We start from the raw sequence: 12,724 nt of genomic DNA, 5'->3' as shown, positions 1-12,724 counted from the left end.
TGTCGACAGTCGCTCTGATTCAGTCCAGAGTGACAGCAGTCCCACAGGTGAAGCTCACTGCCTGTGCAGTTCACCTCGTCCAGCCAGATGGCACCACTCCCTGGTCCGAATGAGGCCTCTATTGCTGCACTCACTGCGTCCCCACAGCCCAGCTGTCTGCAGACCACCTGGGCATCCTGCAGGTCCCAGGAGTCGTCACAGATTGTCCCCCAGGAGCCCTCATACCGCAGCTCCACCCGGCCAGAGCAGTTAGTGCCTCCAGCCAGGCGCAGAGCCAGTGGGACTGAAAGACAACAGAAAGGTTATCAAGTGTCATTAGATCTGTGACTGTAGACGAGAGCAGAGAGCTTACTGAGTGTCTTCAGCTCAGTGACTGTGGTAGAGGTTAGTGAGGTATTGAGTGGCTCTAGAAGAGAGCTGTATGGTTACTGTTCCTCAGCTCAGGGCTGCAGTGTCTCTGACTGTTTTACACACTGAACTCACCTGGGCAGTGCTGCTGTGGCTGCTCTTCCTGAGGGGCTGGAGTGCTTCTGTCAGCTTCTTTTCTAGGACCTTCAAAGATTAATAATAATTATTTCATTTTATACATGTTTGGAGATAAATTAATAAGAATTCAGTTTAAAGCTTTTGTCTGTTCTAAAAATGGCAAAACACTAATTCACAGAGCATTACTCTTCCGTCTGTACCTGAGCAGGTGATCTCAGCCACTTCCCGATCTGTGCAGTCATTCTGACCCCAGGGGGAGGAGGGACACTGCCACAGGGTGGAGTCGTGTTTGCGACAGGAGACAAAGTCCAGCCATTTGGGATCAGGGCTCAGCCTGGAGTTTGTCTCTCTGACAGTGCCCTTGTCTCCACAGCCCAGCTGTTTACAGATCACTGCAACTGTGAAGTCTGTCATGCTGTTGGCACAGATGCTGCCCCAGGTGCCATTGTAGTAAACCTCTGCCTGTCCTGAACAGCCTGCAGATAGCCTCAGGAGAGTGTGATCTGCCAAGACAGCAGGGAAAGTCAAAGGAAACAAACCCTGACAAGACAGCCCAACGTTTCAATCTGAACTGGTAAGAAACAACCAGCAAACAATGTGAACAGCAACCAGTCTCATTTCCTGTACTAATCCAGTTATAACTGACTCACGTAATGAAACAAGGACAGCTGTACAATAACACAGCTGACATGAAGGTGACAGGAGTGTGTGGTTCTGTTCATTCAGAATCTGGACAGTGCATCACACAGAGCTTTAAAATCCCATTACATGATCAGGTTCTGACCCAAAATGTAATTCTGATCAGCTTGGCTATTCAGCAGCAGCACAACTAAGAGACTGAGGCATGAAAGTAGAATGCGTGGCTCAGGGTGAGCAGTGCAGCGCTGTGAGTGGAGAAAACGAGGCTCAGGGTGACATTTAACACCAAGTGGTTCATCAGGATCTGACCAGAAGCCATTCTTGGAACAAATCAAAATGAAACATTTGAGGCAGAAAATCATGAAAGATCATGGCCAAGACAAATACACCCAAACAGACAACAGGTCTTATTGATGTGAGAAGTTTAAAGTTTGGACCCTAGATTTTACTGGAGGACTGAGATTAATATATCCTCATTAAAGTGGAGGGGAATTTATCTTGAGTTTCTTTCTCTATTTATTTTTGCTGGGATGTGCATTCACAACTGTATCATAAATATAAATATTTATTTTAAAATTAATTCTGCATACAGCTCAGTCTTTTCCTCAACAAGATATATTTAAGCACTCCAGATGCAAACCATATCCACAATGTGGAATTTAAGACTATGGATTATTTTACTTAACTAACTTACTGAACACAAGATTCTCACATCCTCACAAGTCAAACATATCTAGGCACTCTAGATGTAAGCCATATCCACAATGTGGGATTAAATTATCTGAATCATTGTAATTTTAATTATCTCCCCTACCTGAACACAGGATTCTCACATCCTCCTTGTGTCCACAGTTGTGCTGTCCCCACCATGCTGAGGGACACTCCCCCAGGGACGACTCATTCCCCAGACAGCCCACCTCGTCCAGCCAGATGGGACCAGTTCCCTGGCTAAAGGAGGCCGGCACTGGGGCACTGAGGGCCGTCCCACACTGGAGCTGCCTGCACACCACCTCAGAGTCTGCCACGTCCCAGGAGTCATCACACACTGTCCCCCAGGAGCCATTGTGATAAACCTCCAGCCTCCCAGCACAATCATCTCCTCTCCCAACCAGCCTAAGGGATAGCTGATCTAGGACCAGAAAATTAGAGGTCAGGGGTCAGAGATCAGGAGTTCTTAGAGATCACCATGACCTCCTGTTACAAGTTGGCCCACTAGGCACAGCAGATACAGTTCAAGTACAGTGTTTCTTGACTTTTGATTAATTTAATATTTACACTTATTGTAACAAATTGTTCATAAGCAGTATATATATATATATTATTATATTATATATATATTTAATATATACAGTAAGTTTAACATATTCCACATTGTTCATAAACAGTATACCAGATAAGTTATTTTTTCTGACCCACTGTTGGGCATAGAGACAATAGCTCCACCAGTGTCAAATTGCATTATTCAGATAGATGTGTTTGCTGTAGAGCCCAAAGACCCGAGTGTGTTTGTGACACACAGAAAAAACTGCACACACACAGCTGTTGCCTCATTGACTGATCTGGGATTCCACTGAGCAACAGAGACATCAGCACACACTGAGAGCCCTGGAGATACAGAACAGGGGCTAATTCATACCTGGTGTTTTGGAAGAGGGAAGAGCTGAAGAAAGGAAGTCTGTGAAACAAACAGAGAGAGAGAAATCAGACTGTTAACCTTGTGTGAGAGGAGCAATTTAACACCAGAAATGAAACTACAAATAAAACAGCACTGATGTGATTAAGACAGTCCTCATTCTCTCTTTACCTGCTCCAGGTGAATCTCTGGTCATATTTGAGTCTGTAAAAGAGAAGAAAGGAGCTCATTTCTGTCCACTGGAGTGATGTTTCACCAGTGGAATGTCAGCTGTGTGTGGGGCTCAACTGCACATAACATCTGTAAACTTTGACTTTCTGAGACTCACTTTCTTTTCAGGCTCCTGTTTAACTGGGCTCTATTAATTAAACTAATTAAGCAGGTCAGATGTTAATTACAGGATACTGAGGTACATAACTTTCTTTAATCTTTTAGAGCATTGATATCAACATAAATATAAAACTGAGCTTTAGTCCTCAGTGTATTTGTGCATCTATCCATCAGAAAGAAAATAACAACCTAATAACACCTTGAGGGAATATTTGAGATAGATATGACATGTTTAAAACACACTCACGTTTTAAGGAATATGTGTTTTCATCTTTGCATCTCTTACATGACTGGCAGTGTGTAACAGAGCAGATATTCAATCATGAAAACAGTGTGCTTCTGTGTGTAAGCAGAGGGAGTGTCACTGTGTTTTAAATACACAATTCTCACCAGAGCAGATGACTCCTGCGTCCTGTCCATGAGAGCACCCTGCTCTCCCCCACGAAGAGACAGCACAGTGTGAGAGACGACTCTCATTGCCCTTGCACTCAAACACATCAGCCCATACTGGTCCACTGCCCTGTCCAAACCTGGCCTGTCCTGGTGCTGCTACAGCCTCTCCAAGTCCAGCTGCTGGCAGAGAGCCCTGGCATCTCTCAGATCCCAGTACAGGTCACACACTGTCCCCCAGTCCTTGAAGAGCCACTGTAACTCCACTCGGCCAGAGCAGGAGTCAGAGCCGTTCGCCAGCCTGAACCCTGTGTATCCTGCAGATAGGAGAGAACTTCACCAGCATGACACCACAGCAGGCCACAAGAAATACAACAAATTAAAGTACCAATACAGTGAAAAAAAACTATAAGATCCAGCACATAGTGAGTGAGAAACCAATAGCAGGCATAGAATAAGATATTGTGATGCCATAAGGGATTGTTTCCTCAAAGGGTGCTACTTTCCCTGGGGACTCATTTTTCCAAGTTTTCCCCATACGTAAGATAACGATGTGCAGCTCATAGGAGACAATTAGCACCCTGCTCTAGGCCACATAAAACCAGGAAGGACTTGGAGAAGACAGAAAAATTCCCCAATAATTGCCTCAGCCTGGCACATATTGAAATAAAGTATTAATAAACTGTCCCCAAGATGAAGGTTTTCACTTATATTTTCATCTCTACAATTCCAGTCTTAGGCCTGAAGAATAGCGTTGATATTTCTGTAACAGTCCTTGCCATCACACTGGCTGTTTACCTTACTTTTCCTAGCTTCATTGGTGAGGAGCTTTGTTACAATTGAAAAATCTACCTACTACCTGCTAACTGTACTTTTTTCCCACACAGTCTGAGTGGGCTGAAGGGTAGGCTGCTGCTATTAAAACAGGCTTTGGCACAGCCTAGGCTGATTCGTTTTCCAAGCCTCAAGGCTGAAGGGCAGTTTTCGCCATTGCACAGGCTGTAGATACACGTTTCACAAGACAGCCCAGGCAGAAAGCACCATCCCCTCAGTTCTTACGCTGAACCACCTGTGTTATTTTCTTCCCCTAGCAGTTCCACACCGGGTGCCGATCGGAACACCAACACAGCCAACCGACATCCTCAAGAACAACAAGCTACTATGTCTAGTGCACCAGGTCCAGATCATAAACTGTAAGTTCCAGCTAATAAATCACTGGTTTAAATTAAGTCTAGTGTGTGGGGTGTGTGCTTGGGACCCTGCCTAGAACCTGCCGATTGCGTGCTGCCCCACTCGACACTCCTCAGGAGATCACCCACTCTCCCCTGGAGATCACTCAGTCTACATCAGAGATCACCCAATCACAATATGTATCATTTATGACTCTATAACGATTGTTTCCATGAGTGAAAACATTGTGACAACCTTACCTGTACAAGTCAGACCCACAGCTCTGCTCTGGGAGCAGCTCTGCTCTGGCCTGGCTGCAGTGGGGCAGTGCCGTAGCTTGGACTCTTGTCCTGTACACTGGAACTGCTCTGACCCAACTGGACCCTGGCCCTGTCCGAAATGAGCCCCTCTGTGTATCACTGAAGGAGCCCCACAGTCCAGCTCCCGACAGACAACCTCTGCATCCTGCCAGTCAAAGTCAAAGTCACACACTGAGGTCCAGGTGTTCTTGAGATTCACCTCCACTCTCCCGGAGCAAAGACTGTGTCCATTCACCAGCCTCAGGAAACCTGCAATAGAGAACTACAGGCTGTCAGTCTGAGCAGGTAATCTCTCATAGTGCAGCGCATTGCTCACTGTCATTGAACCTGGCTGTCACGAACACGGACTGAAATCCGTGTCAGATCTTATAGAAGACCCTATGAGATGCGGTAAGAGCTGGAGAATACAGGAGGCGTGGTAAAAGGGAACACACAGGGGTTTAATGGTGCACAAAATAATAGTGACAATCTGTGAGACAGTGTACGGGGAAAACAAAACGGCATCCAAATCCAAACGGCTCCAAGGGCAGGTCAAATGCACAGTCCGAGAGTCCATCAACAAGGAATCCATCCTGGGACGAGACAAAGTTAAAACCCCCGGGAGGGGGGAGCACACGGACAAACGAAACATGGAGGTCCAAGGGTAACGGGGCGAGATCCTCCAGACCCCGGGCTCAGGAAACGGGAGGTGTCAGGGATGAGGCCTATGCCCTCAGGAGACGGATGTAGGGTTTCCTGGTGCTAGGCGGGCCTCGCGACATCTTACCCTAATGATGAGCCCCAAGGACTGGAGGAGCTGGTCTTTAAATAATAACACTAAAAGGGCACACCTGGAGAGCTTAATCACACGGACAATAATGGGAGCAGTGGAGCGCCCTCTAGGGAGGGATGTCGGGCGTGACACTGGCGTCTGTGAAAATTAAACTTACTACCCTATGAAAATAAATTACCTTCATGTGAAAAATAGATATCATAGATTCTCAATTTAAATCTTGACTTCTTATTGTTCCATTCATAAACAGATTTACACCTATGATTAGGCGTAGAAAATTACATTTTATAAATGCATATACTATTACAATCAATTGTACAATAATGCAAAGTGCTTTCAATAAGAATATAGATAATAGGATAGATATAGATAAGAAAGTAGATAATAGGATATAAAAATTAAATGAAAGAGAGGAGTGTTGGAAGAAAATCTGAAAGGTCAACGTCAAATAGTTAAACCAAAAAATATTTTGTGGCTGAATGTTTTAACTGAATGTAAAATTGATTAATTTCTTCCAGAAATAATGTAGATATATGTTAATCAAATAATTTTAGATGTATATTAAGATCAAAGAGGCTAAATCACCTATCTCCACCTCCACCTCCACCTGTTCTCTAAAATGTGTCTCTGAAGAAACTCAGTGCATTATTAGCCGTACACTGGGGCAAATAAAACTCACAGACACCAAACTGATCAGTTTGTGGAACATTACAAAGTACCCAAATTATCACTATCATTCCAGCTGCTCAACATGCCCATAACTATTACTACAGCGCTGACAGTAGTGCTACATGTTGCACACAGACTGCTGTGAAATCAATCAAAACAGAAAGTGATAACAAATCCATCCATGAATTCTGCTTCTTCCAGTTCAGTGGAGCCAGAGGTATGAAATTAATAACTACAGAAGAAATGGCTGATCATTATCATCTAATTCACAAAAGAAGAGCAGCGTGTCACTCCAGGCGTTATAAACCCAAGGAACAGAGATCTCACATCCTGGCACTGCTGGAGCAGGACAGTCTGACCTGGGTACTGACAGATACTCTGGAGATGACCAGGACTGTCACAGCCTGGCACTGCTGGAGCAGGACTGTCTGACCTGGGCACTGACAGACACTCTGGACAATATGACAACACACACTAGCTGAGGGTAAGACACAGTAAAGAGAAACAGACCCTGAGGAAGTATAGGCTCAATTACCGAAGCTCACTTCTATTAAGATTAATAGAAACAGTATTATTCTTCATGTATTTACAGTATATATTGGCTATGGAGGTGTGCATATGTAAACTTATTTCAGGTACAGTGCCTACATATTATTTTCTAATTTGTAAAGGGATGAGTATGTGGACACAAGACAAGATTGTGATTTCTGTCAAACCCATGAAGATTGATCTGCCATCCTCAGTCACCTGTAAGGTGACATTTAAAAGCAGGAAGCAGTTCACCCTGATGAGATGGGAGCAGAAGGAAGGGACTGATCACTTTTGAAAAAGATATTAAAGAGCTGGTAAGCAGCTTAACTGCCTGTTGTATTCCTTCATGTGAAGATGCTCATTCAAATGTTTAGCTTTAGTTTTTTGTTTTCTGGTTGTTTTTTATTGTTCTGTAAATAATTAAACACTATTTTGGAAATGAAGGCTGTATTTGTGTTCATCCAAAGAGCTGCCTGTTTATAGCAGCTGGCTTCTGGGTTTGACACTAACTTACAAAGCGTTTTTGTTTTCTGAAACCTGAACCCTGGAAGAAATGGAACAGAGGGAGAAGGACATTTTCCCCTAGAAAAACTGAGATGTTACATCAGATTTTTTAGTTATTTTCTAAGAATGTGATTGTATTCATTATCTATTTAAAAAAGGTTACATATGTACACTGAGAACTGAGGGCACCTTTGCTAAAGGATTGTAGGAATATGGAACAGGTTACCCAGATATCCCAGCTTTCTTGAAGAAACAGTGGATGAGTTCCTTGGATCAATACTGACTACCAAATGGACCAGGAAGCTGAGAGATCTCCTCTACTTTGTAATAGATTAAATTTTGAGAGTACATATCAGTCATATTGTTTTTATTCTATAGTTTTTATTTCTATAGTTTTTAGATATTGTTGTAACTAATTTGTTTCACTCAATCTCACAGAATGTGGTCATTGTTGTTATGTTTGTAAATATATCAGAGAAAAGCAACTGATGTTCAATGTCAATGCTGTCATTCTTTGATCAATACAGCTCTTTGAATCTGAATTAAATAGAGAAAAGGGAGACTTAAGAGAGACACAGCAGAACTGTAAGTGAAAATGATGCTGGTGATTTACATGGAGGACAAACAGTAGTTTTCAAATCAAGACCAAGAATAAATTTGTTTATACGGATCTATCGGTCACATACTGTAAATTTATTTGTAGATTTACAGCCTTATGATCAAACACTGTCCTTTGGCCTCTTTATTGGTCAATTGTAAAACCTAACAGGAATCATACAGGTGGGGTTGGGGGTTTCAGACAGTTTTCAATATCTTTTCTACACACTGCAGAAAATACAATCCAGAAGGAGAAAAGACACAGTGACTTTGAGGGGTGCTGTCACAGCTCTCAGCAGGACAGTAGCAGTGGGAATGAGAGGATGGACAGATGGATCCTGATGATGGACTCTAGATAAATCGAGGAGTTTTAATTCTCCTCAGTGCTGGAGACTGGAGAGAGTCTGTGTCTCCTACCTGAACACCTCACCCCAGAGTCAGAGATGTGAGGATAGCCTTCCTGTTTCACTTCATCTTTTCCACAGTCCCTCAGTGCAGACTCTGAGCCGCTGCAGGAAACTTCATCTAGCAGGACTGATCCAGACCCTGGTCCGAAGTGAGCTCCTCCTGGTGCTGATACAGCAGATCCACAGCCCAGCTGTCTGCACACCACTGTAGCATCATTGAGATCCCAACCAAACTGGGTTACTGTCCCCCACTCTCCACCATGATACACCTCCACTGTCCCCTCACAGGGACTGGCACCATTCACCAGCCTCACATCAGCACTGCCTGCAGAGAGAGAGAAACAATACCTCTCACCACGTCTACAGAATATTTTTATACTAAGACATTTTAGATATACACCTAGAATTTTTATTTTGTTTTACCTGTTTGATTGGATTGCTAGTCTCTCCCATGGGGAACAAGAGACAGTGGAGTGACAGGAAGTCCACCAGCAGCCATCTTACCTCTCCCTCCACACACCTGTGTCCAGCTCCTGTTATATATCTCTCTGTCCATATCACTGTGTGACTGCAGAGGGCTGTTCTGCTATGGTTACTACAGTGGACAGTGGCTGTAAAGACTGTGCTCATGTGTTTCTAAAAGCTGTGGTTAGTACAGTGGACAGTGGCTGTAAAGACTATGTTCCTGTGTTTCTGGGGGCTGTGGTCAGTACAGTAGTCAGTGGCTGTAAAGACTATGTTCCTCAGTTTCTAGAAGCTGTGGTCAGTAGAGTGGACAGTGGTTCTAATGACTTTTTTCCTGTGTTTCTAGAAAATGTGGTCTGTATAGTGGTCAGTGGCTGTAATGATGGTCTTCCTGTGTTTCTGGAAGCTGTGGTCAGTACAGTGGACAGTGGTTGTAATGACTGTGTTCCTTGGTTTCTGGGAGCTGTGGTCAGTACAGTGGTCAGTGGCTGTAATGATAGTGTTCCTGTCACGGACGTCCAAAGGGACTAACCGTGGGGAGCAGGGGAGCGGAAAATGATCCAAATGCTTAGCAGCGAGATGGGAAAAAGGCCCGGGCTCATTAGTGCAAAGAGTTCAGGAATGCCGTATAGAAACCTGTGCCCTCAGGGAGCGGACGTGGGGCGCCCTGGTGCTAGGCGGGTCTCAGGACATCCGAACCTCAATCCTGAGCCAGGACAGAGTGCAAGACCCGGAAATATATAGCCCAAGGGAAAGAGAGGGACAGGAAGGACAGCAGACCGGAAACTAGGGACAGGACAGAGAAGGAGCGCCCTCTGGCTGTAAAGGGCGTGACAGTTCCTGTGTTTCTGGAAGCTGTGGTCAGTATAGTGGTCAGTAGCTGTAATTACGGTGTTTCTGTGTTTCTGGAAAATGTGGTCAGGACAGTGGACAGTGGCTGTAAAGACTATGTTCTTCAGTTTCTAGAAGCTGTGGTCAGTATATTGGTCAGTTGCTGTAATGATGGTGTTCCTGTGTTTCTAGAAGCTGTGGTCAGTAAAGTGGTTAGTGGTTGCAATGACTGTGTTGCTGTGTTTCTAGAAGCTGTTGTCAGTACAGTGGACAGTGGGTGTAATGAGTGTGTTCCTGTGTTTCTGGAAGCTGTGGTCAGTACAGTGGTCAGTAGCTGTAATGACTGTGCTCCTGTGTTTCTAAAAGCTGTGTTTAGTACAGTGAACAGTGACTGTAATGACGGTGTTCCTGTGTTTCTGGGAGCTGTGGTCAGTATAGTGGACATTGACTGTACTGACGGTGTTCTGGGTTTCTGGAAGCTGTGGTCAGTACAGTGGACAGTGGCTGTGGTGTCAGAAGGCTGAATGACTGAAACCAGGTTTGGTGTATCTGGTGTATCTGGGTCTCAGGCCCCACATGTACTTAGCAGTGCACACTGACCACACGTCTGTATCAGACACTGATTTAAACACTGATAAGTCTTTTTAATGGTCTACTTTGAAAATAAGTTATAAAATCCAAAACAGAATCAATAAAAATATTTTCTTAATAGATGGATGCTTCACAACTTGTGCTGAAATATGTGAAGTGTAATGCTGCAGAAAGATGGAAAATCTGCAGCAGGAGATATAATTGAAACCCAGGCGCAGGACTTTGAGCTCTTTCAGAGTTTGAATGATCAGGGAGTAACAGATCGAATGCAGGCTGCTGGGCTGAATGAAAAAGGTGAACAGAAAGAAAAAATAAAGAGGGACACCTGTCTCCCAGCTGAAATAAAGAAAAGAAAGGCTGGAGAGTCAGCGAGGAAAAGGAAAGAATTAAAACAGAGAAAATATTTCAGGATCGAAGAGCAGGAGTAGTGAGAAATTAAAATAACCGAGTGATAAACTTGACTATGAGAGGAATGCGATTGCTAGGTTCACAAGATTTAGCTCTAATGATGGAGATTCGGTGCTCTGAACAGTTTCAAATAAAGAGGTGATTAGTGTGACTGGGAGCCTGAATGAAAGACTGAAGGTTTAATTGAAAGACGTCCTGACCCAGTCTGAATGACAGGGTGAGCGCTCGAGGGAATGTTACTGTTGACGTGAGTCAGTCCCAGCCCAGTCTGTACGTGAAGTGTGTATACTTACTGTCCAGGGCACATTTACAGTAACTAGATTTGTTCTTTTTGATTAAATTTTCAATCACCTTCAGTTTGGAGTTTGAAATATTTTTTTTCCATTACATACTATATGCTACAATTCATTTAAATACTACTTTTTATTCATGTATTTTTTGCTATGCTTACATGATAAATATGGGAACAATGTGTTTTAGCTTTTACCTCTCAAGATCTTAGTACATAATTCACAGATTGAATTATAGTTGCACTTAATAATATATTCTAGAATCACAGTGCACAGGTTGTTTTTATTAATCTTTTTTTTAATTCCATAATGTAAGAAAAATTATCCCTATCATTAGTTTTCTAAGACTTACAAACAACAATTCATTTAGCTGTGAAGTATCAGTCAAATTCAGAATAAACATGGAAAAATAATTAAACCTTTCTCTCTTCAAAATGAAGGACTTCCGGGTCAAATACACATTTCTTCCAACATAATAGACACATTTCTCAAATAAAACTCCAGTCTGAACAGATCCCAAACTTTTGTTTAAAGTTGAAAAAACTACAAGATTTGCCTCAGGACTCCTGTGTTGTTACTGAAACTGGACATTGTTGTCTAAAAGCACCCAGTATGGATTCAGGTCAGAAAACTACAACACACTGCAATACAAATACCTACCACCTGAATGTGACTGTTATAACAAATAAACACAACTATATGTCTTGTCCTCAATCGTGTTACAATGTTAGATCCTTCTGTAATATAATTACCATAGTATCTAAAACTACTGTAATCATTCTCAAAAATAACCATGGATCAAAAATATTTTAATACATTTACCTTCAGTACTCCTATTTGTATTAGCACATTCACCTGCAATAGTTACTAATATTATTTGTTAATCGGAAACGTGCCTTAAATATACTTTTATCTCTGATCACCTGTCTGTAATAGTTCTTTGCACTAAAATTGTCACCTTCTCTCTAAATACTCTATTTTTAAATAACATTTCCATAATGTTATAATGTTATTATTATTAATGTTACTTTAATAATACAGTAAATACAAAATGTGTCAATAGTAATAATACTGGAGTCTCAATAATAGTCTAAAAATACTCCAGTGTTTAATAACACATCAGTTCATTACTTTAATAAAACATATTAATTCATCAGTGTGTAAAATAAAATATCAGTCCGATCAATACAACAGTGTTTAAAAACACACTGATCTCCGTTAATACACTAGTCTGTTATTATACCTGTTAGAGAGGGCAGAATTGAGCACAATGAAATAAACAACCCCTGGTAAATATTTCGAAGACGTTGTATTATTGTTAAAACATTTATATTCCATTTTGTTTGCAAATGGGAACATTTCCACAAGTCCTAGCACATGACCCAAATTACAACCAAAATTTTGTATTTTATTATTGTGGTAATAGATAAGGGATTGTCAAGTTGTACAACATTTGTGATAAGGTTGCTAAATATCTACAATATTAATAGTTATAATAATTATATGTTAGTACTTAAAAAACATTTTAAGTCTGTGTTGTGTGTAATAGTGTATAACTGCATATAAAACTATTAATACAGCATTAATAGAAAATAATTTAAAAAACATATAAGCTGAATTAATATTATGATTAATTGTAGAGGTGAAATTCTTGTTAATACTGCAAATTGTTTATTATTTTTCCTTATTTA

At 42.0% G+C, this 12,724-nt stretch overlaps 1 protein-coding gene and 2 long non-coding RNA genes across 3 annotated transcripts in view; all 3 read right to left on the bottom strand.

The window, feature by feature from the left end:
* The window catches only part of LOC148670361 (scavenger receptor cysteine-rich type 1 protein M130-like), a 204,528-nt gene that overhangs the window by 189,406 nt on the left and 2,398 nt on the right, over positions 1-12,724 (bottom strand). The window contains exon 2 of the mRNA XM_088631020.1: positions 8,459-8,773. Coding sequence (XP_088487146.1) covers positions 8,459-8,773 — 315 coding nt within the window. The remainder of the gene's footprint in view (positions 1-8,458; positions 8,774-12,724) is intronic.
* Positions 484-2,117, bottom strand: LOC148670363 (uncharacterized). Its single transcript, XR_015937071.1, has 3 exons — positions 1,940-2,117; positions 687-989; positions 484-552 (listed from the first exon to the last, which is right to left on the bottom strand). It is a non-coding gene; the product is annotated as an uncharacterized LOC148670363 (long non-coding RNA).
* On the bottom strand, positions 2,155-3,624 carry LOC148670362 (uncharacterized). Its single transcript, XR_015937042.1, has 4 exons — positions 3,479-3,624; positions 2,930-2,962; positions 2,762-2,800; positions 2,155-2,254 (listed from the first exon to the last, which is right to left on the bottom strand). It is a non-coding gene; the product is annotated as an uncharacterized LOC148670362 (long non-coding RNA).

The sequence above is a fragment of the Lepisosteus platostomus genome, chromosome 5 (assembly GCF_059453375.1).
Source record: "Lepisosteus platostomus isolate fLepPlt1 chromosome 5, fLepPlt1.hap1, whole genome shotgun sequence".
Taxonomy (NCBI): Eukaryota; Metazoa; Chordata; class Actinopteri; order Semionotiformes; family Lepisosteidae; genus Lepisosteus; species Lepisosteus platostomus.
Note: the sequence above shows the minus strand (reverse complement) of the source record. Positions and strands in the feature narration are given on the sequence as shown.